At 42.6% G+C, this 27,536-nt stretch overlaps 1 protein-coding gene across 1 annotated transcript in view; it reads right to left on the bottom strand.

Annotated features, from left to right (window-relative positions):
- BMPR1B (bone morphogenetic protein receptor type 1B) overlaps positions 1–27,536 on the bottom strand; it is a 404,403-nt gene that overhangs the window by 12,692 nt on the left and 364,175 nt on the right. The window contains exons 8-11 of the mRNA XM_075285697.1: positions 26,970–27,072; positions 20,096–20,192; positions 19,623–19,761; positions 16,677–16,869 (exon numbers count right to left, since the gene is read on the bottom strand). Coding sequence (XP_075141798.1) covers positions 16,677–16,869; positions 19,623–19,761; positions 20,096–20,192; positions 26,970–27,072 — 532 coding nt within the window. The remainder of the gene's footprint in view (positions 1–16,676; positions 16,870–19,622; positions 19,762–20,095; positions 20,193–26,969; positions 27,073–27,536) is intronic.

The following is a 27,536-nucleotide window of genomic DNA, read 5'->3' as shown; positions in this document are numbered from 1 at the left end:
ATCTGGCGAGTGACTATTATAGCTCTCTGATGTCAGCACAATGTCCCATGCTGAGATGGTCATCGCTGACTGACCACAATAAAACTGACCTTTAACCATTTATATACTTTATGCCTGTTATAATTTGCGTATTTTGCATCTTATTACTATTTATGGTTACTTCTGTAACATGCATGTACCGATGTGCAGGCCAGCAATGTTATCTCTTCACTGCAAAATGCCTAAAAACCGATTCAGTTTTTTTTTTGTTCAATTTTGTTGTTGTGAAAGATCACATTTCTCTGGTTGACATTTCTTAGTGTGTGAAACATAAGCTTGTCAAGATGAGCGATTAGCCGGTAAGGCCTGAAGAATAATCTCCACTTTGTCCATATGTCATATCATGCAACACATATGGTTATGGTCTGTATTAAACTGCCAGCCTGTCCAAATGGCTCTATGATTACAAAAAAGCATGTGCTATCCCCGCGTATAAGTGGCAAGAAAGAAAGGCCAACACATTTTAATATGCATTATGCCTGAATCACTAGTTACCCATTAGCAGTCTGTTATCCAAAGTTATTTTCCTCAGTCACACTATGCGATATGTTTAAGTGACAGTCATTCGCTACAGATGAAGAACACAAAACCCTCATGAAATTACCAAAAGACAAATTAAAATCAACATTAAAACCCAAAGGTAGATGGACTATGGTATTTATAGGAAGAAATATGTGCATTGTCATTAACCATGCAGCAGATCTATAAAAACCCACATTTCAATACAATTCATAATAAGCATCAGGAGAAACAGATGTCTAGCACAACAATAGTAAACATAAAAATCTGAACATTAAATCAGGAAGTGTAACTATGTGAGCTTTATGTCACCGTGTACTGAAGAACGCTTCATGTGATATGTAGAGCTGACCCAGTCCATACATCCATAGCCTAAGAAAGGGCACTACTCCTACACATTGCTGTGATACAGTATAGACTGTACACTCAACAAGTTTGGATTTTGCATCAATAAAGTATCTGAACCTGAAAATCTGCACTTTTACACTTTCCATACCCCTTTTCTCCTGGACCTGGATGACTAGTTATTGAATACAATATAGCTACAAGACAGAAATGTTTTTGTTGTATATAGCAACACTACTGTATACTAGAGATGAGCGAGTAGTATTCGATCGAGTAGGTATTCGATCAAATACTACGATATTAGTAATACTCGTACTCGATCGAATACTACTAGCTGTTCGAAGTTAGGATTCGATGCAGAACCAGCGTTGATTGGCAGAATGCTATACATTGCCAATCAACGTTGGTTCTTCTCTTACCTTTAGAAGTCTTCTCCCTGCGCAGCGTCCCCGCGTCCTCTTCCCACTCTGAATTCACTCTGCTTAGGCATCGGGCCTGGTCAGAGCCGACTGCGCATGCCCGCGCATGCGCAGTCGGCTCTGCCTAGGCCCGATGCCTAGCAGAGTGAATTCATGGCCGGAAGAGGACGCGGGGACGCTGCGCAGGGAGAAGAATCCAGCCCAACCCTCACTCATGGACTTGGTAAGTAGAATTTGATCGAATGTTGCCTACCCCTGAAACAAGCATTTCCCCCCATAGACTATAATGGGGTTCGAAACCCGTTCGAACAGTCGAACAGTGTGCGGCTGTTCGAATTGGATTTCGAACCTCAAACATTTTAGTGTTCGCTCATCTCTACTGTATACCACGATAGAAGTTCTCCAACATGGTTATCTCCAGCTTTCTGATATAAAGATTACCTATGATATCACATCAAGGTTTTCTCTGAAAACTTTCTGCTTCCTGTATACCTATAGGGAAACTGCTGGCATTTCCGTAAGTATAATTGACAAGCTGTGATTTCCAAAATCGCAACGGTTTTCGAAATTGTAGCATTCTGCAGCACATATTTTTTCACAGGGTGTGGATGGGATTCTAGTGAATCCTGAAGGAACTGTAAAACGCTTACGCCATGTGGGGCCCCAGCTTAAATCGCACCTCCCTGCCTGACAAGAGCAGTAGCTTTAACAAATGGAAAGATCTGGAGTTGCTGGAGGGGGTGAAAAGTACCTTTTAAGGCCCCGTTCACACGGGTCGCAGAATGGTGGATTTTGGTCATGATTCTGACATGAGAAGAAGAATAGGGCCAAAATGCGCCTACCACGACTGTTGCTGCTTCCGACAGTCGTGACTTCCCACTCGGAGTAGGCCCAAATGAATGGGCCTAGTCTGGAGTGTGCTGCCGCAAGGAATCCACCTAAAGAAAGGGCAGCTCGCTCACGGAAAAAAGTAAGCTATCGGTCTATTGTGAGGGGGTGATTTATGACGTGGATTCAGCACCAAAATCCGCCCCCTCTTGCCCCGTGTGAATGAGCCCTTATGGTTCTGAACTGTGTTTATAGAGATATGAATGAATTTGCTGAAAATTATTCATATTCTAGAACTACATAAAATTACCACAAGGTAGGATTTTTTTTTTTTTTTTTTTTTATAAATGTAACTTAACCGAGTGAATAAATTTTCCCCCAAAGATTGGTTATGAGTAAATCATACAATTAAAAAACAGTTTGTTAGTTTGTATTGTGGACTGAAGACAGTAAGTTAATACTCGCCACTTTGTTATATTGTGCATGCCATGAGGCAACATTCATTTTCATTTTCCATCTGCCTTTTTTCCATGAGCTTTGAAGAGGCCGACACTAAATTAATCATTGGACCTGTCAACTATATGCGCGATTCTGTCAGTCTGGCAGATCTGAATTCAATCTGTCTACATTCTGAATTAATCTATTAAAATGTCATTACTTGCACAACGAACTTGAAAATCAAAGCCATTTCAGACTGGTACGTTCGGGATTCCAACAAGGACAAATAGGTTTTGTTTTATCATTAGGATCACTTATCGGCTGTAATCGCCTGAAACAGGGAAATATAAGCAATGTGGGTTTACTTGGCCAAACCTAGCTGCTGGTGATAACTGCATAGATAGATAGATAGATAGATAGATAGATAGATAGACAGACAGACAGACAGACAGACAGACAGACAGACAGACAGACAGATAGATAGATAGATAGATAGATAGATAGATAGATAGATAGGCATATATTATACATGTTATCACATACTGTATATTCCAGTGTATATAAATACAGGCGCTTCCCACTTACCTTTCCTTTTGGCAGAGCATATTCTGAGATGTATTGTGTGAGAACACTAGCTTGATTCTGCAATATACTATAGATGCCTATATTGTATGTGACTGTGTATGGCCATAATCTAATGAAGCAATGCAGAAATCATGTTTTTATAGATATGCAAATCTGCAAAGGCATTGGCGGAGGTCCAGTTTTCCTTATAGACAGAATGACACAGGTAGAGGCTGAAAATGTCAATCACAGTTAAAGGGACAGTAGTAAGTAACAATTATGTTACCATGTTACTTGCATCTTTCTGTAGGCAAATCTCGTAAATCTGGCCCTGTCCCAGTTGTACTTGCTGACCGATTTGCATATCCACAAAAAGCTGATTAACTCTGCATTGCACATCAGTATTTCTTCAACCATTTCCACTGCAGGTATTTTTCTGCAATGTGTGGATGGGATTCACTAGACTCGCAGGGACTTTAAGGGTGCATTCACACGGAGTAACGCGGCGCTGATTCTTGCACAATAACTCGCATAAAAATCAGCGCTGCAAAATAGAATCCTATTGACTTCAAAGGGTTCCATTTAACGCGCGTACACATTTAAATCAATGGGTGGGGCCTTAGCCTAAATGTAGTTATTGTGGCTGTGAGCATTGGCTTTCTGCTATGTTCCTGACAGAAAGGTGCAGGGTGAGAGCCAATTGATGTACTTAAACTATTAAATGGGACTACTAAAATGATCTCCAGTGATAGTTCATATTAAGGTTTTTTATTAAGGTCTCTAAAGTGAGGATTAATTCATGAATTACAGCAGATCGCCAATGATAAATAGTAGCTTTACTCTAAGTAATTAAAACACTGGCTGTGACAAGTGTGCAGAGTTCTGAAGAGAGGGAATTCTAATTCATACTGGTAATAAACTACAGAATTTAGTGAGAATTTAGTAGGAATTTACAGTGTTCATGACAGATACATATAAAATACACTTTCTAGCTCAGCGGCACAATGGTCAGACCCTGAGCTGAGTAGAAAACGTACAGGGTTTTCAAAAGTAAATCACCTTGTAGAATTCACACCGCTACCATACCTTCAGCATGGAACAAGTACTAGATAAATACTCAAATGGTCATTCTACAATATGTCATCTTTTTGCCAAAATAAGTGCTAACAGACATGACCATACTACAGTAGAAATGACATTGACAGAAGCCATACAGATGACATTTTGTCACAAGTTTATTGTGTTCTCATCCAACACATACTGCACATACTGGCACAAGGGTCTTGGTTGTACAATGCTTGTCAGTGCTGGACAGGGAACGGCTCGTCAGTGGTCAGCTTTAAAGCCTATTCACTTGAATGTTTTTAAAGTTGATCGACTGTGTTCATATGCGGTCTCTCTGCCTGGAAACTGTTTCTTTTTGGGGGGTTTTGCATGGACACAAAGTCCTGCATGACTTTGTTCCCATGCAAAAATACTGGTTTCCAGGCAGATAGGCTGCATACGGACACTGGCTGTCACCTTTAAAAACCCATTCAAATGAATGGGTTTTAAAGCTGACCGCTGGCAAGCAGTCCCCTGTCCAGTTTCTCCAGGGTTGATAATAGAAACCCCGGGGTGGACAGCGGAGGTAGTGTGAACCCAGCCTTACAGTAAATAGTCACGATTTTGGAATAAACACTGTAATAAACCAGCAAAGAGATTTGTGCAGCTCTTGCTGATGGATATAGGTCACAGAGTACTGCCTATATTGTATACCAAGCTATACAGTGCTATATAAAAAGAATGTGTCAGCTCTCATGACTTGTCTGTTTCAGTAAATACATTTACTGTATTCTCCATGTAATAATTCCGGAACATCTTTACTTATAACTCCACCATAGTTCTTTCCATAAACGTATGCATAAATTGACAACTAGGTGTTACCAATTGGAGAAGTATTCCCCAAGTGAGACTGTCTGACAGTGTCCACTTGGTGCTGAGTGTGAAATTGCACATCCATTTCACAATGTGAATGGTAGCATCCAGTTGTCAGTTTACATAGAGACTAGGGTTGAGCGATCGTCTTCGGAAAAAAACGGATTCCAATCGGCGATCGAAAAAATTTCACGATCGCGATCGGAATTCCGAACACGATCTTTTTAGGTGGGATCGGGATTGGTAGTATTTCCCACAATGCCTTCACACTGAGTATATAGTGTATACTCAGTGTGAAGGCTCTGCTGCGGTTCCATAGGAATGAATGGAAGCGCGCCGGCTGCCTCCATTCATTCTAAAGGGAGACTAAACTAACATGTCTCATAGCTACTTACCTCCAGAGATGGCTGCTCCGCTGCTGTTCGCCTTGCTGCCGGTCCAGCTGCAGTCTTCTTCGCCTCGCGGCCCCCTCCCTGCCAGGTTAGGAGAGTGTGGGCGGGTTAGGAGAGTGTGGGCGGGTACAGGGCAGGGAGACGTCACGTCTCCCCTCCCAGTACCCGCCCACACTCTCCTAACCCGCCCACACTCTCCTAATCTGGCAGAGAGGGGGCAACGAAGAGAGAAGAAGACTGCAGCTGGAGCGGTAGCGAGGCGAAGAACACCAGGCACCGGACCAGCCATCTCTGCAGGTAAGTGGACACCAGGGGGGACTAAGCAGACAGAGGATTAAAAAAAATCCTCTAGCTACTTAGTGATTCACTACACAGCGTGGATTCTAACAATTGTTAGATTCCATGCTGTATAGTGAATAGGATTGCTTTTAAAATCCGATCTCCAATTAATACAAAAATCCCATTGACTTGCATTGGGATCGGAATTGGGATCGAGATCGGGTTCGAATAAAAAATGATCGGAAATCAGATTTTAAAATCGATCCTGAAAAGTCAGGATCAGCTCAACCCTAATAGAGACTTCTTAACAGAGGAAGGTCACACTATACTCTTAGAAATAAAAAGATGCTCAAGAATTATTATTACATGGATAATAGAAGAATTTAATAATTTACAAACATACCAGGGGAATTTAAAGATTTTCATAAAATAATCACAAATTGTGAAAGTGTAACTAAACACTGAGGATAGGGATATTTATATGCTGCTGCATGCTAATATTCCAATCCCGAGTGTATTTTCAGCCCCTGATATCTCTAGAAACAGTACAGATAGAACAACATCCTTAATGTCTTATGAAAGATGGGAATCCTTTCTTTCATACAACACCAGAAGAGTCTATCTGAAGTGATCCGCCGCCACCTTCATTTTCCATGCAATAAACACAAGCCCATACACTATACACAATGAGAAGCAATAGCAAAGCAAGGGCAAAAATTAAGAAATTGAAGAATTTCACTGAAAGTAGCCAAATTTTTTTGAAAAAGTAAATTACAAAACTTTATTAATGACTAGAGATGAGCGAACAGTGTTCTATCGAACTCATGTTCGATCGGATATTAGGCTGTTCGGCATGTTCGAATCGAATCGAACACCGCGTGGTAAAGTGCGCCATTACTCGATTCCCCTCCCACCTTCCCTGGCGCCTTTTTTGCTCCAATAACAGCGCAGGGTACGTGGGACAGGAACTACGACACCGGTGACGTTGAAAAAAGTAGGCAAAACCCATTGGCTGCCGAAAACATGTGACCTCTAATTTAAAAGAACAGCGACGCCCAGCTTCGCGTCATTCTGAGCTTGCAATTCACCGGGGACGGAGGTTTCCGTCCAGTTAGCTAGGGGTTAGATTCTGGGTAGGCAGGGACAGGCTAGATAGGAAGGAGAAGACAACCACAACAGCTCTTGTAAGAGCTAAATTCCAGGGAGAAGCTTGTCAGTGTAACGTGGCACTGACGGGCTCAATCGCCGCAACCCAGCTTTCCCAGGATCCTGAATGGAATACACTGTCAGTGTATTCCCGTATACCCGATATATACCCCCGATACCCGTTCCAACGGTGTGCCCCCCCACCTTCACCCCAGAAATACCCTGCAAGTCCCCTAGCAATAGAATTGGGGCTATATACACCCACAATTTTTGCTACTGGTATATAGTGCCATTGTCTGACTGGGAATTCAAAGAATATATTGGGGTGACGTGCACCCACAATTTTTGCTACTGGTATATAGTGCCATTGTCTCACTGGGAATTCAAAGAATATATTGGGGTTATGTGCACCCACAATTTTTACTACTGGTATATAGTGCCATTGTCTGACTGGGAATTCAAAGAATATATGGGGGTTACGTGCACCCACAATTTTTGCTACTGCTATACAGTTCCATTGTCTCACTGGGAATTCAAAGAATATATGGGGGTTATGTGCACCCACAATTTTTAATACTGGTATACAGTGCCATTGTCTGACTGGGAATTCAAAGAATATATTGGGGTTATGTGCACCCACAATTTTTACTACTGGTATACAGTGCCATTGTCTCACTGGGAATTCAAAGAATATATGGGGGTTATGTGCACCCACAATTTTTACTACTGGTATACAGTGCCATTGTCTGACTGGGAATTCAAAGAATATATGGGGGTTACGTGCACCCACAATTTTTGCTACTGCTATACAGTGCCATTGTCTCACTGGGAATTCAAAGAATATATTGGGGTTATGTGCACCCACAATTTTTACTACTGGTATATAGTGCCATTGTCTGACTAGGAATTCAAAGAATATATGGGGGTTACGTGCACCCACAATTTTTGCTACTGCTATACAGTGCCATTGTCTGACTGGGAATTCAAAGAATATATTGGGGTTATGTGCACCCACTATTTTTAATACTGGTATACAGTGCCATTGTCTGACTGGGAATTCAAAGAATATATGGGGGTTACGTGCACCCACAATTTTTGCTACTGCTATACAGTGCCATTGTCTGACTGGGAATTCAAAGAATATATTGGGGTTATGTGCACCCACTATTTTTAATACTGGTATACAGTGCCATTGTCTGACTGGGAATTCAAAGAATATATGGGGGTTATGTGCACCCACAATTTTTACTACTGGTATACAGTGCCATTGTCTGACTGGGAATTCAAAGAATATATGGGGGTTATGTGCACCCACAATTTTTGCTACTGCTATACAGTGCCATTGTCTCACTGGGAATTCAAAGAATATATTGGGGTTATGTGCACCCACAATTTTTACTACTGGTATACAGTGCCATTGTCTGACTGGGAATTCAAAGAATATATGGGGGTTACGTGCACCCACAATTTTTGCTACTGGTATACAGTGCCATTGTCTCACTGGGAATTCCACAAATAATTTGGGGATTCATTCACCCTACATCTCAGGCTCTTGCCATATTCACCCAGGTTGTCAGTGCTGCACCAGCTCGTTCCCAGACAGCTCGGCCCGAAAAACACGTTACCTATATAGAGGATTTGGACAATGAAGACAACATGTTCTAAATCTAATGTCTGCACCTTCTCCAGAATTAAAATAAAGGCAGCGTTTAACTTTCAAATAGCACTGCACAAAGGAAGAGCTTATCAGCTTGTCTCATGACATGCTACTGAAAAGTTTCATTTGTGTATCTTAATGTAAATATAGTTGTATAAGCTTTTTGGGTTTTAGGCACTGCCAAGTTATTTATTACCACACGCTCCCTTATAATGATGATGACGCCAAAGTCACTGTGGGTGTTCAGAGCTCACAGCTTTGGGTGACATTTGTCTTGCTCTCTGTCGGTACCAGCTGTCTTTTTGGATACCGTAAAGTTATGTTGACTTTATTAACAGCTATAGAAGCTTTAGCCAGGTTGTGACGGTGTGTAACCCTAACAACACTAAGTGGGATACACATTAATAGTCAGTCTATGTACGCTAAACGTATCACTGAAGTAATTTTTTTTCCCTCTCCCCTAATATAAGAAAGGAACAGACATTAGACCTAGACCGGGGTTCGAGGCTTGAAAAAATCCAGTATTATTTGTTCTTCATGATGTGAAATATGTGTTGAAAAGCAACCCAAGATGAAGTCAGCCATGTGTGCCAGTGTATTACTTGGCATGCCTTTGCTGGCCCCAACTGTAAGGGTCACTCTCCATTTCCTCCATTTTCCACTCCCCTTCACACCATTTGTGGTGAAGCAATGGGATGCACTGAAGTGCACCCTCTAGCCTCGTGTGGGATAGGGACATCAGATGCCACTCCAACCCCCTCGTCTTCCTCCGCCAGCCAACGGTGCGAAGATGAGAGGAGTGTGCTCTGAATGTTTTCTGCCTAGCAGAGGCTAGTTCTCACTTACGAAAATGGCCCCACTTTGACCTGTATATCAGGCACAATGGTGTAGGTTTCAAAGAAACATGGCACCAACAAGTTGGAAAACGTGGGCCATGCGTGGACCGTGTTTGAGTCTGGCAAGCTCCAGATCTGCTACCAGGTTCCAGCCATTATCACAGGCGCAAAAATGCCAGGCCCCAGGTGTAGCAGGGAAAAAAAAATGCCATCTCAGCCAGGATGGCATCCCTGACCTCGGAGGCACTGTGCTGTCTGTCCCCCAAGCTGATCAGTTTCAGCACGGCCTGCTGACATCTCCCCATGCCAGTGTTACAGTGTTTTCCGCTAGTAGCTGGGGTGGAGGTTGCAGCTTCGTAGGGTTTCAGTCTACTCCTGCCATGAATTTTGGCCTGGGAGAGGAGATAGGCCACCCCAGTTTGCACCCGGGGAACAGACTCCACCACATTCACCCTGCCTGTCATTAAAGATAAGCACTGCAGCATCCCTGACCACAGGCGCTTGTCCATGTGTCGGTGGTCAAGTGGACCTTGCAGCAAAGCGCAGAGCTCTGGGCCCGACTGATGTTATGGGACACATGCAGGCGCAAGGCAGAGACAGCACACCAAGAGAAGTAGTAACGGCTAGGCCCAGCATAGGGAGGTGCCCCAGCTGCCATCTGCTGACGGAAGGCCTGGGTCTCCAGAAGCATAAACAAACACCAACATCTCCAGGGCCAGCAGTTTATCGATGAGGCTGTTACAGGCTTGGGCATGGGGGTGGGTTGTATTGTACTTCTGCCTGCAATGAAAAGCTTGGGAAATGTGGAGTGGCTGGGAAGAGGCGCATGATGGTGCAGGCCAAAAGGGCGCATGAGGGTGAACTCCCCAATGTGTCAGAGATAGGTGTGTAGGTGTCCTTGCATCATATACTTGCACCATATTTGGCTTTGGAAGTTAATTTTGTGCCAAAAAGTGGTTAAGACAGCGATCCCTCAGCTACTCCCGTTACACTGTCTATTGAAGTTACCATCTGTGGAAGTGGACCACCATTTCTAAGATCCCAAAGGAAGCAGGCAAGAGATGTGCAGTTCAGAAAAAAAGATGAGAAAATAAGTTTAGGCTGTAGAGCACAGAGGGATCGGAGAGGACAGAGCTGGTGTCGGCCAGGTATTCCCACAACATGCGCCTATACTTGTCCCTCCTGGTGACACTAGGCCCCTGAGTGGCAGTAATTTGTCCAGGGGGGCCATTAACGTGTTCCAGACCTAGGAATAAGTCTTCCAACAGGGTAGAGTTTTGCATGCCTTTGCTTCTACCCACTGTTTTTGCTGCTTAGCTTCCCTCCACATCTACTCTGCTTTCACCCCTAAACATCACCCCAGTTTATGCCTTTGCTTCTACCCAGGTTTTTTGTTGATTTAGCTTCCCTCTACATCTACACTGCTTTAGCCCCTAGACATCACCCCTGTCCATGTGGGGTCGGTGGCCTCGTCATCCACCAACTCCTCTTCCAATTGCGCACTGCCCCCTTACTGCAAACCGCACATGACCACAGCTTGCCTTGATGGCAACTGTGTCTCATGATCCCCACTTAGGTCCAGACAAGTCGGTGGCGGGTCCAAAACCCCAAAATTGGAAGGAAATGGCAGATGCTGCAGTATTTCTAACACCTGTTCCTGGTGCTCGGGCCTGGTCTGTGTTGTACCCTGCACCCTGCTTAACGCATCTGCCATATCCGAAGTTGTGCTGAGCGCATGCTAATGTTTCGTGTCCAGTGCAATGGATGGGATGGGATTTCACATAAGTCTGCCACCCATGGCCACTCATGGTTGAGCAACTGAGGGAGTTGACTTTGACGAACCCGAGGGTTTTGGAGTTGGAACTACATCAAAGGTCTGTGCTGCTCACACACTCTGCTCAACACATGATATGTTTAGTGCCAGCAGTGTGGAGACGTCGCACAACAGCCGTTGTTCCAGCAGGTACAGGCGTTGTAGGAGTGCATAGAGGCTAGCAGCGGCAACTATACACTTTAAAAACTATCCGCACAAGCGCCACACTTTCACCAGTAGCTCAGGAACATTGGGGTACCTTTTTCAAAAGATTAGCAGCAATGAGTTAAAAACGTGGCCCAGGCATGGAATATGTTGCAGGCTGCCAAGCTACAGAGCCAATCCCAGGTTACGGCCATTATCACACATGACAACATGCCTGGGCCCAGGTGCAGTGGCAAAAACCACATTGCCGTCTCATCGAGGATGGCATGACTCACTTTGTAGGCAGTGTGCTGTCTGGCCCCCAAGCTGATGAGCTTCAGCACGGCCCGCTGACGTCTCCCCACACCAGTGTTGCAGCGTTTCCAGCTCGTAGCTGGGGTCAATTTAACAGCGGAGGAGGGTGGTGTTTCAGCCCTCCTCCCAGGAATGTTGTGTGGGGAGACAAGTCAGGCCACCACATTTTGCGACCCGGTCCACGCCTCAACTACATTCAACCACTGTGCCCAAATTGAAAGGTAGCGTCCCTGTCCGCATGCACTTGTCCATTCGTAACTGGTCACATGGAACTTTAGGGCTAAGCGCTGAATTTAGGGACCGCCTCATGTTTGGGGGAAAGTGCTGGTGTGGACGGCACAGTGCGGTGGCGCAGTAGACACTCTGCCCAAAAAGGGCAGAGTGTCCCCCAGCCGGGATTCCAACATCTCCTGGGCCAGATTTCTTGAGATGAGGCCGTTGAAGCCTTGGGCATGTGGGTGGGTTGCGCTGTACTTTAGCATGAAATGAAAGGCTTGGGAGATGGGGAGTCGCTGGGAAGAGGCGCATGATGGCGCGGGCAAAAGGAGAAATGGCAGGAAAAGGTGAGGATAAGGGTGAACTCCCCAAAGTGTCAGAGGCAGATGTGGAGGTGTCCTGGCTCCTGGTCTGGACTGCAGCGCCAGCCCTGTCAACAGTGGAAGAGGCAGTGGCCGCCAGGCCAAACGACGATTATCCTGCGCTTGCTCTCACCCACTGAGCCCAGGGCTTGCCTTCCAAATGATGGCACCCGCAAGAGGTGGTGAGATTCCTCTCCGCAGATCTCCAAACCATCTTGGACTTGCAAATTGCACTAAATTTGTCATGTAACTGACATGTATATGATGAGTCTATCCATTGTCTGTTCATTTTGGTGAAAGTCAGCCTGTCAGCTGACAGACAGCTGTGCTTGTCAGTGATGATGTCACCGGCTGCTTGTACCCCCAGTTTTTGCTGCTTAGCTTGCCTCCACATCCACACTGCTTTTGCCCCTACACATCACCCCTATCCATGCCTGTGCCTCTAGCCATAAGTCTGCCACCCATGGAAACTCATGGTGCAGAAAGTGAGGGAGCTGACTCTGAGGAACCCTTGGGTTTTGTAGCTGGTACTCCATCAAAGGTCTCTGCTGCTCACACACCCTGCTGAACATACGGTATCTAGGGTTAGAACGTGTGGTGACCTCGCACAACAGTAGGTGCTTCAGGCAGATGTAGGCCTTGCTGGAGTGTATTGCGGCTAGCTCCAGGTACTGTAGACTTGGGAAAGTGGGTGTCCAAGTGCCGCACTTTCACCCTTAGCTCAGCTAATTTGGGGTATGTTTTTAAAAAATCATTGCACCACTACATTGAACATGTGGGCCAGGCATGGAACGTGTTGGAGGCTGGCAAGCTCCAGAGCCCTCCAACAAGCTAAAAAACCTGGCCCCAGGGGCAGCAGGGATAAACAAATTGCCATCTCATCCAGGATGGCATCCCTGACCTCAGAGGCAGTGTGCTGTCCGTCTCCCAAGCTGATGAGCTTCAGCCCAGCCTGCTGACGTCTCCCCACACCAGTGTTGCAGCGTTTTCAGCTCGTAGCTGGGGTCAATCTAACAGCGGAGGAGGAGGAGGGTGGTGTTTCAGCCCTCCTCCCAGGAATGTTTTGTGGGGAAACAAGTCAGGAAAATTCTTGAAACGGGAGAGTTTTGCATCTTTGCCCTTGCTGCCTATGGACATCCCTTTGCCTCTAGCCACCATTTTCCCTGCTTTGCTTGCCTCCACATCCACACTGCTTTTGCCCCTAGACATCACCCCAGTCCATGCCTTAGCTTGTACCCCCAGTTTTTCCTGCTTAGCTTGCCTCCACATCCACACTGCTTTTGCCCCTAGACATCACCCCAGTCCATGCCTTAGCTTGTACCCCCAGTTTTTCCTGCTTAGCTTGCCTCCACATCCACACTGCTTTTGCCCCTAGACATCATCCCTATCCGTGCCTCTTCCCCTAGCCATAACTCTGCCACCCCTGGAAACTCATGGTGCAGAAACTTTGGTTGCTGACTTTGAGGAACCCTTGGGTTTTGTAGATGGAACTCCATCAAAGGTCTGTGCAGCTCACACACCCTGCTCAAGATATGGTATTGTAGGGTTTCAGCGTGTGTGAATGACGGACAACAGCCTGTGTTTGGACAGATGTAGGCCTTGCTAGAGTGTTTTTAGGCTAGCAGCGACTCCTGTGCACTTGCAAAAGTGGGCGCACAAGCGCCGCATTTTCAACAGTAGCTTCGGTACATTTGGGTATGTTTTTAAAAAACTTTGCACCACTAGGTTAGACGTGGGCCAAACATGGAACGTGTTGGAGGCTGGCAAGCTCCAGAGCCGCTACCAGGTTCCAGCCATTATCACAGGCGTAAAAATGCCAGGCCCCAGGTGTAGCAGGGAAAAAAAAATGCCATCTCAGCCAGGATGGCATCCCTGACCTCGGAGGCACTGTGCTGTCTGTCCCCCAAGCTGATGAGCTTCAGCACCGCCTGCTGACGTCTCCCCACACCAGTGTTTTAGCGTTTGCCGCTAGTAGCTGTGGTGGAGGTTGCAGCGTCGTAGGGTTTCAGTCTACTCCTGCCATGAATTTTGGCCTGGGAGAGGAGATAGGCCACCCCAGTTTGCACCCGGGGAACAGACTCCACCACATTCACCCTGCCTGTCATTAAAGATAAGCACTGCAGCATCCCTGACCACAGGCGCTTGTCCAAGTGTCGGTGGTCAAGTGGACCTTGCAGCAAAGCGCGGAACTAAGGGCCCACCTGATGTTGAGTGACACGTGCTGGTGCAAGGCGGGGACGCCACACCGGGAGAAGTTGAGACGGCTAGGGACGGCATAGTGAGGTGCCACAGTTGCCATCAGGTCCGGGAAGGCGGGAGTTTCAACAAGCCGGAACGCCAACCTCTCCTGGGCCAGCAGTTTAGCGATGTTGGCGTTCTAGGCTTGCGTGGGTGGGTGGTTAGCGGTGTATTTCTGCCGGCCCTCCAATGTCTGAGAGATGGTGGGTTGTTGTAAAGAAGCGCCTGATGGTGCCTTTGATGGTGCAGGAGAAGGAGATAAGACAGAAACAGGGGAGGATGAGGGAGAAGTCAACAAAGTGGCGGTGGCAGATGAAGTGATGTCCTGGCTCGTCCTCTGGAGTGCATCGCCAGCACTGTGAGCAGAGGCAGTGGCATGAACGGCGGGCGACGTTTGTCCTGCCGTTGCTGCCTGCCACTGATTCCATTGCTTGGATTCCAAATGACGGTGCATTGAAGTGGTGGACAGGTTGCTCTTCTCAGGGCCCCTACTCGATTTCGAGAGGCAAATTGTGTAGACGACACTATATCTGTCCTCGGCGCATTCCTTGAAAAAACTCTACACCTTCAAGAAACGTGCCCTCGATGGGGGAGTTTTTCTGGGCTGGGTACAAAAGGGAACATCTTCGGACATTCCGGGTCTGGCCTGGCTTCGGCAAAGCAGCTGACCTCTGCCTCTGGACATGTCTCTGCCTCTAGCTACCCTTTTTGGTGCTGCACCTGCCTCAACATCCACACTACTTTCCCAGCTTGACATCTGCCTTGTCCAGGTGGGGTCGGTGTCCTCGTCGTCCACCACCTCCTCTTCCAACTCCTGTCTCGCCTCCTCCTCCTGCACAATGCGCATGTCAACTGGCTGCCCTGACAGCAACTGCGTCTCATCGTCGTCGATGAGGGTGGGTTGCTGGTCATCCGCCACCAAATCGACCGGAGATGGAATGGAGGAGACTCTAGTGTTTGAGCATCTGGACACAGATACTCGTCTGTTAGGTCCGTGGAATCGCGAAATGGAGGGGCAGGTTGCGGTACAGTCAAAGGAAGGGAGAACAGCTCTGGGGAGCAGGGACAGTTGGGTTTATTGTTCTGGGAAGATTGGGAATTTTGGGTGGAAGGAGGACAAGACTGTTGGGTAAGAGGAGGTAGAGGCTGCCTGGCTGGTGGACAATGTGCTTTAAGCGTTATCCGACAGCCATTGCAAGACCTGTTCCTGGTTCTCGGGCCTACTAATCTTTGTACCATTCAGCCTAGTTAATGTGGAACTTTTGTGCAAAGCGCAGAACTTAGGGCCCGCCTGATGTTAAGGGACACACGCTGGTACAAGGCTCAACTCACCCTAAGTGCCAAAAACACTGCTGGTGCAAGGCTCTACTCATGCCAAGGGCCTCAATCTCTGCTGGTAGCTCAGCTTAAGGTCATGTAACTTTGTTTGGAAGGGCTCATGTTAAGGGCTAGAAAAGTGAATTTTGGAAGGTCTTACCACATCACACACACACACACACACACACACACACACACACACACACACACACACTCAAAATGACAGTTAAGGGTGAGGGCTTTTGGAATTCCCATTGCCTATTCCATTTGTGGTTGTCATGGGGAACGTGATTTAAAGGGGTGGTTGTTACTGTTTGTTGAGCTTAAATTGGGGTTTGTGTCCATCCATTTGGGGAATAAAGAAGGTTTCCAGGTATTTTCCCACTTTGATAGAGGTTTTTTTGAATGTGGAAAGTGTGTAGTTGTTAGGCAGTGATGTTGGGGTAATAGAGGGTCTTTGGTGTGTTAGATGCCCCCAGACATGCTTCCCCTGCTGTCCCAGTGTCATTCCAGAGGTGTTGGCATCATTTCCTGGGGTGTCATAGTGGACTTGGTGACCCTCCAGACACGGATTTGGGTTTCCCCCTTAACGAGTATCTGTTCCCCATAGACTATAATGGGGTTCGAAACCCGTTCGAACACACGAACATTGAGCGGCTGTTCGAATCGAATTTCGAACCTCGAACATTTTAGTGTTCGCTCATCTCTATTAATGACACAAATACTGCCGAAAATCTCATACATTGCTTGAAAATTTTGTCACACTTTACCTTTTCACTACCTTAACGCCATAAGTATTTATTACATGCATCTTGCCTTGAACAATCACTTTCTTTCTGTTTTGACAGGTATCCCTTTAATGGAAAATCCCATGAATGCTAATATAACTTACCTAAAATATTCTCATGCCTCATAAGCACGGTTTGATAGATCTCCGTCTCCCTGAACCAACTGGCCTCTTCGGTGGTAAAGAACACTTTGACTGCCACTTTTTCTCCACGCCATTTGCCCATCCACACTTCTCCGTATCTCCCTTTGCCAATCTGTTTCACCATTTGAATCTGCTTTGCTATTGTCCTTTGTACCTATGAAAAAGACCAAAACCAATAACATATTACTTACCGAAGAAAATGACCACCCAGCATTAACATGACTAATCCAGAACAAACAGAAGGGGAATACGAAATATCACTGGAGATTCATTTTACTGCATGCAACATTTCTCCTTCCTCCCGAGAGTACCTCAAAATATTACCGTGGCCTGAAACCGTAAAACTAAATATGCTGTAATTTGAGGCCATATTGACAAAGGTTATTTTACTAAAGAGCTCTTGGTTCATTTGCTGCCACCCACATGTACAGGCTTACTTTATCAGAAATTTAGATGTGAAAAATGATTTAATAATGCCCTAAAACTGATGCTGAGCACTTTGCTGTTTTCATCTGCTTTGAGTTAAGTAAAAAGCTGATTATTTTACATGGAAACGTATAACAATTCTTCTATTAATATGTATGCTGCCATTAAAGCATAATATAGTCCACAGCATTGATCACAGCAAATTAAAGTGAGCAGCCGTATAACTCTCACTGAGTCTAATGAAAGAAACCTTCTAAATAGTCCAAAACTAATATTGCCTATGGGGTTTACATGTGGTGTGTACCTTATGATATATCCATAAAGGTTGTAGTCACACCTGGGACTTTGCTTGGGGGGTCTGCACTCAATGCTGCAATACAACAGCAGCACCTCTGTAACAGAACACTGTAGAGACAGAACTTCTGTATGATGAATGAATCATTTAGTCTTTACAGATACCATATGGCTGTGATTGGCACAGGGGGTAGATATTGGGGTGCAAGGGTAGTAGCTGAACCTGGGCCCTGGTGTATGAGGAGGCCCAAAAGGTACTACTTATGCATACTGTTAAAAGACACAAGTATTACAAATGGTACATTGTAGGTGGAGCTGTTACAAATTTTGCTTTGGGGTTTGGGAACTTCAAGTTACATCTCTACATTAATAGGTAGAGATGAGCGAGTACTGTTCGGATCAGCCGATCCGAACAGCACGCTCGCATAGAAATGAATGGACGTAGCCGGCACGCGGGGGGTTAAGCGGCCGGCCGCCTTCAAAGCGGAAGTACCAGGTGCATCCATTCATTTCTATGGAGCGTGCTGTTCGGATCGGCTGATCCGAACAGTACTCGCTCATCTCTATTAATAGGTAGTCTCAGTGCTGCAAATGGCTCATTTGAATATAAAGAAATAAACTAATCTTTCTGCAAAGGAGTCACACATTTTCATGGGGAAGAGGTGTCCTATTCAGGTGAGCCTGGCTTATCTAAGGGTGCATTCACATGGAGGAAAATGGTGCTGAATTTGGTGTGGAATCCGCATCTGATTCAGCGCTGAAAAAAAAGCCTCCCAACTTCAATGGTTTCCTTTTTCTGCTAGCTGTGTTGATGGCTTAATATGCTTTACCCTGGAAACAGACTCCATTAAACCCCTAGATGTCCCTAATCTGGCTATTTATGTTCCAGCTGATACCCCGTGCTGCAGTCACATTAAGTACAGTCATATAGGTGTGATTTACAACTGCTCCTTTAAGATGATAAGATCTACTCCTTGCAAGAGTTATAGTCAGGGAGTTCCTCTTTAATAAGGAAAGGTTTTAGTTCCTTTACCATAATTTGATCAGCAAAATTGAATTCTTTATTGTGAGCACAGTGAAATGTAAGTAGTTTGCGAATCACATTGTGCTAACAGAATTTGCTCTCCTTGCCTTCCCCTCCCTTCACCTTCTTCCCGGAGCTCTGCTCTGCCAGCAGGGAGTCTCCCCAGTAATAACAAAAGCAGTTTACAATCCTCACTCCTTGCTCTATGGTAAACTACTGGTCAATTTACAAAGGCACTATAGAGTCAGAAAATAAGCCATGCTGAATATAAAACCATATGATATCTAATTTTTTTGTTTAAAAAAAATTATATAAATGTGTAGCCCCTGTAATGAGAAGAAATAGAAAAGGCATACTAATATTAATGTTTATGTGCAATAGTATATATAAAAACAATTCTGTTTTAGATAAAAGAAGCAAAAGTTATTTTTTTTTCATACTCTATATTCAATGTATTTAACAAATAAGGCTACTTGTTTTAAGCTTTATGTGTCCAGAAAAAAAATGGCAAAAATATTTCAGATATGCAAAGCCATTAAAAAGATATTACTGAAAATGGCAATGTATACCAAAAGTGTAAATTTGACCTGAGAATTGGGGCATCAAAGACCCTTGGGCGTGAAAGGGTTAAAGGGATTGTCCCGTTCCTTTTGTTGATGACCTGTTTCCGGGAACTGTTTGAACTGGTCACAATAATGATTTGATTGCCATGACCCCATCTCTTTTCAACTGGAAAATCCCTTTAAGGCCGTACTTAAACTTTTCAGGAAAGCTCGGTAAAATGTGAAAAACAGATCCAGATAATTACCCATTACTACCAACAGCAACAGAAAAACGGTGGTGTTTTTTCAGTAATATTGTAACATACATAAAGACACTTGGTTGAATTTTCAGGCTTTTCAGGGGGTCTTGTTGTCTTCCATTAAAAAGATCACAGAAGTTTGGGTTAACTCTGCTACATCTGTGTGTGTATATATATATATATATATATATATATATATATATATATATATATATATTGAATGTCGCATTCTTTATAGATCACAGGTCTAAACTACAACATGTAGGACACATATTAGGGTAGTTACTGTAACTTCACCTGAAATGACTTTTTTCTATTTATTCTGAGAAATCTCCAGCTAATTTCATTCTGACTGTCTTACCAGCAGAGGGAGCCCTGATCCACTTCCAGAGCTCTGAGACTGTTGAATGAGATCTTTTAGTGATTCTCCGGGTGGGATATATGTCTCATCTTGTTCCAAGCCAATACTGTAACGGGGTCTGGCCTCCTGTCTTTTATACCTATTGTATAAGACAATGTAGAAAATTCCATAATGAATATGACAATACAATTATATTTGCTTGTTCAAAATGTACTTACAGTAGTTTTAACTCACTTAAGTCCCCATAAAATTAAATATACATGAATTGCACCCCAAATGGCATAAACACAAACTTTATCAAAGTAATCATGACAGTCTTCTGCTCACACTCTATTCCTATTAAGCAGTAACTCCCTCAGCCATTCATTCTTGAAGAAAAATCTATCAGATTTGATTGGATTTTCCTAAACAACACCCTATTTAAACCCTATTGGATAAATATTGAAATCTACACATTAGTAGTTTTTTCTTACCTGAAGTAACAGAATATTAAAATCACCGCCAGAATGATGCTGCACACAGTCACTGAGATCAGAAGAGCCATGTAATGGATGCTGCCATCAACAAAGTCTATGGGCAAAGGAAAACATCATTGAGATTTAAAAAAAAAGAACGAAATAGGTATCAAACTAATGACAGTACCTTGTAGGGCGGCTTCTAATCTTCCCAAAGATGTCTTTCTTATTCTGCACTGCAGCTCCATTTTCATGAGAATCTAAACTGTTTTATTCTCATGAAAATTAGCTGAAAAGGGCTTTAGGGGTGTTTCTTATAGGGCTGGGGCTTTGCGCTCCACTCTAGATAACCACCCCAAAGTGTGACAAAGTGGAAGATGTCACTCAAGCAATGGGAAATGGGGGATAGCTGGCTGTTAATTAGGGATAATTATCTAAGGCAGAGAGTGAAGCTCCATTAGGACAAGAAAAGCCCCTAAAGCTCCTTTAATGCCCCTTTCAGTTCATTTGCATATATTTGCACAGAATGAGCAATGGGGCACATCTTTAGCACAAGAATGGGCTATGCAGTAGAGTTGAAATACTAGTACACAGTGTTTTATGTACAGTATAGAACTGACTGATACAACAAAAACTTTCTCAAATAAAACCAATCTAGAGTTCAGCTGTTTGCCCCACATCTGGATTCTGAAACCCTAAATAAAGAAGCAGATGGCCACACATTTCCATGTACTGTAATATTACACGGTGCCCATTTAAATGCCTATAGTCTAGTCCCAGGTCACCCTCAACACAACACGCTAGGGGTAGATAAACTGTGATCTCCTGTCTGAGAAGAGCATGGACCCAAGCTGAGCTTTTGCATCAGGGCCCATGATCCTTTAGTTATGTAATACGTATATCACAAACTTTTTGAGAACCATAATAAAAAAAAGCCCACGTTAGATATTTTCCCACGTAAGTAATGAGCCAGAACTAATGTAAATGCACTGGAACTCCCATAATCCTTGGAAAGTCATCACTAGTAGTATTATAGAAGCTGGCGAACATGAAACATCATGTCCAACAACCAAGATTTTGGCATGTTAGAAATACTCAAAAAGGGATAATAAAAGTAACTTTACAAAGAAACACAAAATGGTCATAAGTGATATAATGAAATCCATTAACTTCTATTCTTTTATATTGACACTCAGAAGTAGTAGTACATGTGCCACTCAGCTTCTTTAGTTTCTATGCAATATGAACAAGAAAAAATAAGAATTCAATACGAGATTGTATTAAAATGTTTAAAAGGAACCTTCCAACTTAACGGGGCTCTATCAGCAAAATCATGCTGATAGAGCCCCACATATGCGTGAATAGCCTTTAAAAAGGCTATTCAGGCACCGTAAATGTTATATTAAACTACCCCCCCCCCCCCCCCGTTTTAAAATAATACCCTGAAAAAGAATGTGATCTACTTACGCATCATGCACGGTGGGCAGTCATTCAGGGTGCGCCGTCTTCTATACCGTACTTCTATTCATATAGATCAAACTGCTTGCTTAAAGGGGCTCTATCAGCAAAACCTATATGAATAGAAGTACGGTATAGACCTGAAGGAGCTGAACAGATATATAGATTTGTGTATAGATTCTTTATGCCTTGTGACTTATTGATTGAAATCCCTGCTAATTCTGGAGTCTAATCCGTGACGGACAGGAAAGAGTTCTACTGAATCTTTTACAAGTCCTGCTGCGGAAAACTGATGCAGTGGAGAATCTTTGCCACAAATTGAAGCTATGTGCCAAAGATAGCTACAGTTTTCAGGCATACATACATATAGTAAATGCCCCCATTGTTTGCAGAATGTATGTTTAAGATCTGTATGGTAAATGATGTGTCCTGAATGTTTTACCCATCAAACTTTGTTGGTTATATTACCACCATGCGAGGAGTTGAGAATAAAGCTCAGTACAATATCAGGCAATTTGAATCATAAACTCAAATAACCTGCACAACAGTAATACAATTCTGAGCTCATTAAGATTGATAATTATATCTGTAAGATATTCCCAGGGCTAGAATTTACATGCTCATTTTGAAAAGCAGAGATCTCCTTTTGGCAGCAGTCTCCAATTCCCAGTGGAAGGACTACATCCATATACCTAATCTAAATGTAGAAATCTACATAGAAATAACCTCTGTGTGCTTAGACCCTATACAAACTGCATCATGACCCTTGTCTTGGAGGAGATTAGTAGATCAACCATTTCGTTCAAAAGACGGGCCACATTTGTGCCATAGCTGAACATGGAAAAACGAGAACTTCAGCTTTATCGACTCATCCTGCCATGGTGCTATTAAGTTACAGCTTTACGAAAGTAATGAGACAAGAGTCTCCTAGGGGACCTCTTAGTTTACGCTTTTTAAAGACTTGCTTTCGTGTTGCTTTTTTTGTCTTTAACCCTTTAGCTTGTAGACTTACATGCCTTTTAATGACTGGTATAATTTGCGTTGCTTTTGGCTTTTAATTTCCACCATGTAGGCATGTGAAGTCTATCTCAGGGCCTTTGAAAAGAGACACCGACAAGATGTCTATCAGGAGAACACAAGGGCTCATCAGTCATTTCTCGCTTCAGCTGCAGCTCTCTACCTGCGCTGTGGCTCTAAGAGTGTGATAGATGAAACGGAGAAGCCACTAGGGAGTCAGGCTTTCTTTTTGAGAAAAGGAGCGAAACAGAGGGCTGAAAGCTTCATTTCATGGTTTATTAACAGTTTAGCCTCTTTTAATGGCACCCACTTCTCTGTGAAATGTGTGGTTTGTAACCGTTTAGGATGTCACTTTGAATCAAGTTGATAGAGATTGCAGACAGCCTAAACAAAATAGCTTCTTCACGAGACAAGGGTGATTTACAATTTTACTAATTAATAATGTATAGGCCTCACAATTACTAGTTTAGTTGCCAGTGAGGGTAAGGACATCCGGTCAAATTTGTTGATGTAGGATTCAATTAAAAAAAATATGCGAAAAATGTAGCATCTGTTATTTATAGGTGTGCACTTTTGAAGGTTCACTCTTGGTTCTGGCATCAGAAATTGCATCAAAAAAACGTATGCCCTTACCCTGAATGTTTATCAAAGGAATTTAAAAAAAATATTTTTTTTTTTTTTGCAGAACTCTATTATCAGTGAAAACAAAAAATGTGCTTGAAGCTGAGGCCCCATGTTTTGGAAATGCAGCTTTTTTTGTTTTGTTGCAGTATTTTGAGCCAAAGCCAAGAATGGCTGCAAGAGGAATGGGAGAATATATATATATATATATATATATATATATATATATATATATATATATATATATATATATAGTACTTGTACTTCCACCTTCTGATCCATCCACTCTTGGATTTGACTCAATAAACTGCAACAAAATCTGCAACAAAAAAAGCTGCGTTTCCACAACATGGGGCCTCAGCCTTATTCAGGACACATAATACAACATGTCATTCATACGAAGTCAGAAGAAATTAAATTTAAAAGAAAAAAAAAAAAAATGTGAATTTAAATGTCACACTATGTGATCTGGAAAAAAAAAATCTGTTTTTTTCCACCAGTTTTTGAGTGCTGCAAAAATTCTTTTTTTTTTTTTCTTTATTTATTATTGTGAATACTTGGATTAGAACTACTTGCTGGCACTTTTGGGCTAACACTTAGAATCTCAGAGTGTTGCTGTTATTTGCTTCCATATACTTCCGTAGTGTATGTTTGATGACTTTTTTTTTTTATTATTATTATAAATTTTCTTCTCTTTCAAATACCTGGAATATAGAACATAGCCCAGAGTACAAAAGCGCTAACCAACAAGGGTTTTTGCAGCTAATATATGTAAAAACATGTGAATGTGAGTTTAGAGACAGTTTGACCATTTTATTAGGACCCTGTCTGTGTTGCTTGCAGTTATAGAGCCCTGAAGAGGAGAATCTGATTTGGCAATTATACTCTAATTGCTCATAATGTGTTTTCCTAAAATAAAGCTGACATGGCTCCAAACCATACCAGAAACGTGTAGAAGAAACACACATTGAATTGGCCATCAAAACTGTATGTGGATTAATCCCTATGAAATTCAAAGGAGCAAATTTTTACAGTTTTGCTCTGTAGAGTCGGCAACAATAATGAAACAGCCGAGGGGACTAAAATACACAGTGTTCATTATTCCACACAGTTTTTTCTGGTGCATGTGAATGAAGTATAAAATATTCTATTCATTTCAGAATCCATGTCTAAATGCTGAACATGTGATCAAGTCTTACAGTTATCTAAGATGACTTATTGTTGACTTATAAGTTTAGAGATGATGAAAAGAACATGAATTAGCCGCTTTCTGTCCAATCATTTGGTGTGAATATGTATCTCTGCTATCCATTTTTTTTCTCTCTGCATACAGATAGTAATAAACATAATTAAACATAATATTTCCTGTTATATGAAGCCTGAACTACCACAATGGAAGCCTTTGGAAGATGTACGATAATTTGAGAATCCAATATTTAGACCAATATGCCAATATAGTCTTCTATGTGTACAATGTATTTGCTCGACAGTAATTCCTCAGACTATTTTGGTGCCCATTTAGCATCCAGTCAATGTAGAGCCAGACATCATGGCACCACTGCTGCCAGTTATAAGGGACTTTTATCACTGCTTATCTCTCCAGCCCCTCCCATATATATTACAAGAATTAATTTTTGTAAAGATTTCCAGTAATGTTTGGTATAGCAATGATATATTATAGAGCCTAAGCGCAAGAATTGAATTTATTTCAAGGCACTTTAGTATTGCTAAATGGATATCATTAGATCTATATTTTGTACAGAGGCAACGGCATATAGTGAGTTTTAAGGTTATCATTATCTATATTGCATTATAGCTTTTGGCATTGCTGAGCAGTGAGCACTGACAATATTACACAACTCAATAGGTGTTATATTGTCTTACAGTAATTTCACGTTTATTGTACTTTATTACTACATAGTGAGACATTTCTGCCACTACTGTTATTTGTTCCATCAGCCCCTGTTTGCTTTTCCTCACATCTTCTAAGGTCTCCACAACCCTTAATTTTAACATAACCTTGCAGCAAAAGGTTAATTATATCTGACCTGCAAATAAGTCAGGAATCTAACCCCTGCTTCCTCAGTACTCTGCCTTAGTCAGAGCCTATTGACCAGGGTAAACCTTCTCAGATGTTCACAAAGTCACACAGTGTGGGAAAAGCCTCACTTCATCGCTATTTTCTGTCATGTGTATTTTATTAATGCTCACTTTTGTTGTTTTTGTAGAAGTTGGAACGCATAAGGATGTTCACAGTTTTTTTTTTACAGGGATGTTATTGCGTTTTCCACACTGAAATTCCTGTAAAAAAAAATACACTACTTACCTACATACACTATACCTACACTAAAATCCTATTGCTTTCAGTGGGAACAAGGAGTAGAGACTTTGCAAACAAAAACCTGAGGCTTTGGATTTCAGATGTAGGCACAGCAATGAAAATTGTCTTTGTGTACATGACCAGATGCATTTTTTATACTATTGATTGATTATTATTCCATATTCATGCAGTTGTTTATTTCACAAAATCCCATGTTGTTCACTTAATTTATTACGTCAAGCAATATTGGCACTGATATATGTATTGGATTGTATGATTGTATTTTTAACACAATATTTTTATTAGTCATATCTTAATTGAATTTACCAACTGCTCAAAAAAGGTCCTGATAGGACTGAAACTTCACACCTTGGGCTAATAAGGTCCTTTATTATTTCTATTTTTGTTGCGCTGACCTGTTATATATTAAAAAAAAATCAGCTGCACTTTCACTAGCAATAGGGTGCCCAGCCAAAAATCCAAGGTGTGACAAGGGTTCTAGTGAAGAGCTGAATTATTGTACAGATGGGATAATAAAGGGTGCTTTTTCCTACTTTTTGGGTGCTGTATATATATATATACTGTGTATATATATATATATATATATATATATATATATATATATATATATATGTTTTACAAAATAGAGTGAGTGAAAAAAGAAAAATATAGACAGACTGAGAGCCTCTTTTTCTTATTAACCCTGAGTCACAAAGAGGGGTCATAAGTGGGGACCTCTAGGAGACCTAAGTTTTTTGATAGTGTAGAAGAAGAGGGTATATAGATTTTTATATACTTTCACAGTTAGTACTATTTTATCATATATACTACAAACATATATAGAACTGAGAGTGATTTTCTTTTGTATATCTTTGTTTTGTTTTTTTTGCATTGCTATATGGATTTGTGGATGTGAAACCATTAGAGAGATGTTTTAAACTAATGTACACATGCTGTCATGGGTACGCAAATTTTGATAAAATTATACTTACCAAGTCCACGAGTGACAGTCGGGCTGGATTCTCCTTGAAGTCTTTTCCCGGCGCAGCGCCCCCGCGGCGTCTTCTGGCTGGAATTCACTCTGCCTAGGCATCGAGGCCTAGGCAGAGCCGACTGCACATGCGCGGTCGGCTCTTCCTGGCCCGACGCCTGAGCAGAGCCGACTGTGAATTCCGACTGTGAATTCCAGCCGGAAAACGCCGCGGGGACGCTGCACGGAGAAGACTTCTAAAGGTAAGAGAAGAACCAGCATTGATTGGCAGAATGTATAGCATTCTGCCAATCAACGCTGGTTCTGCATCGAACCTTACATTTCGACAGCTAGTAGTGTTCGATCGAGTACGAGTATTTCGAATACCGTAGTATTCGATTGAACACCTACTCAATCGAACACTACTCGCTCATCTCTAGCGCTTACCCCAAGTAAGCAGAGTATAATCACTTTAACCAAGAAAGTAAACCAGCCTGTTTTGTTACCTTTATTTTTAATTGGGGGCAAAGTGGGATGAAGATCTCTGTTACAAAAATCTTCATCTGTACAACATTCAATAGATCTCCTTTGGTGTGGAATAGGTGTATCCTGAAATAAAAAAATAAAACTACATTAATGCAACAGAGAAGATATAGTCTCTTTATGAAAAAAAAAATTAAAACACAGAAAATAGTTTCATATAATTTGTAGATGTGACTGAACAGGTCAGGTCATTTCTGCTTCCATATTTGAAGCTGAACTTTGTGATCTATAGGTTTATATGGTTTGGAACAGGATTTCTGATTTAAAAAAAAAAAAGGAAATCCTGACAGCAAATCTCCTAGAAGAGAGAATAAATCCCACTTACTCTGCCCCCACACTGTAAATAAGAGCTATCCCTGCGCCATTGGGTGGAAGGCTTCCAGTTACTGTGTGTAAAGCGAGGTAAGCAGGACTTATAGAAAAATACATTTATAATAAAATATAGAAATAATTTGTTACCCTATCACTATATAGTATCAAGTCATTACACAACCGATACATTATAATTTTTGGGTCTGTATATAAGAACG

This window comes from Leptodactylus fuscus, chromosome 1, assembly GCF_031893055.1.
Source record: "Leptodactylus fuscus isolate aLepFus1 chromosome 1, aLepFus1.hap2, whole genome shotgun sequence".
In the NCBI taxonomy this organism is placed as follows: Eukaryota; Metazoa; Chordata; class Amphibia; order Anura; family Leptodactylidae; genus Leptodactylus; species Leptodactylus fuscus.
Note: the sequence above shows the minus strand (reverse complement) of the source record. Positions and strands in the feature narration are given on the sequence as shown.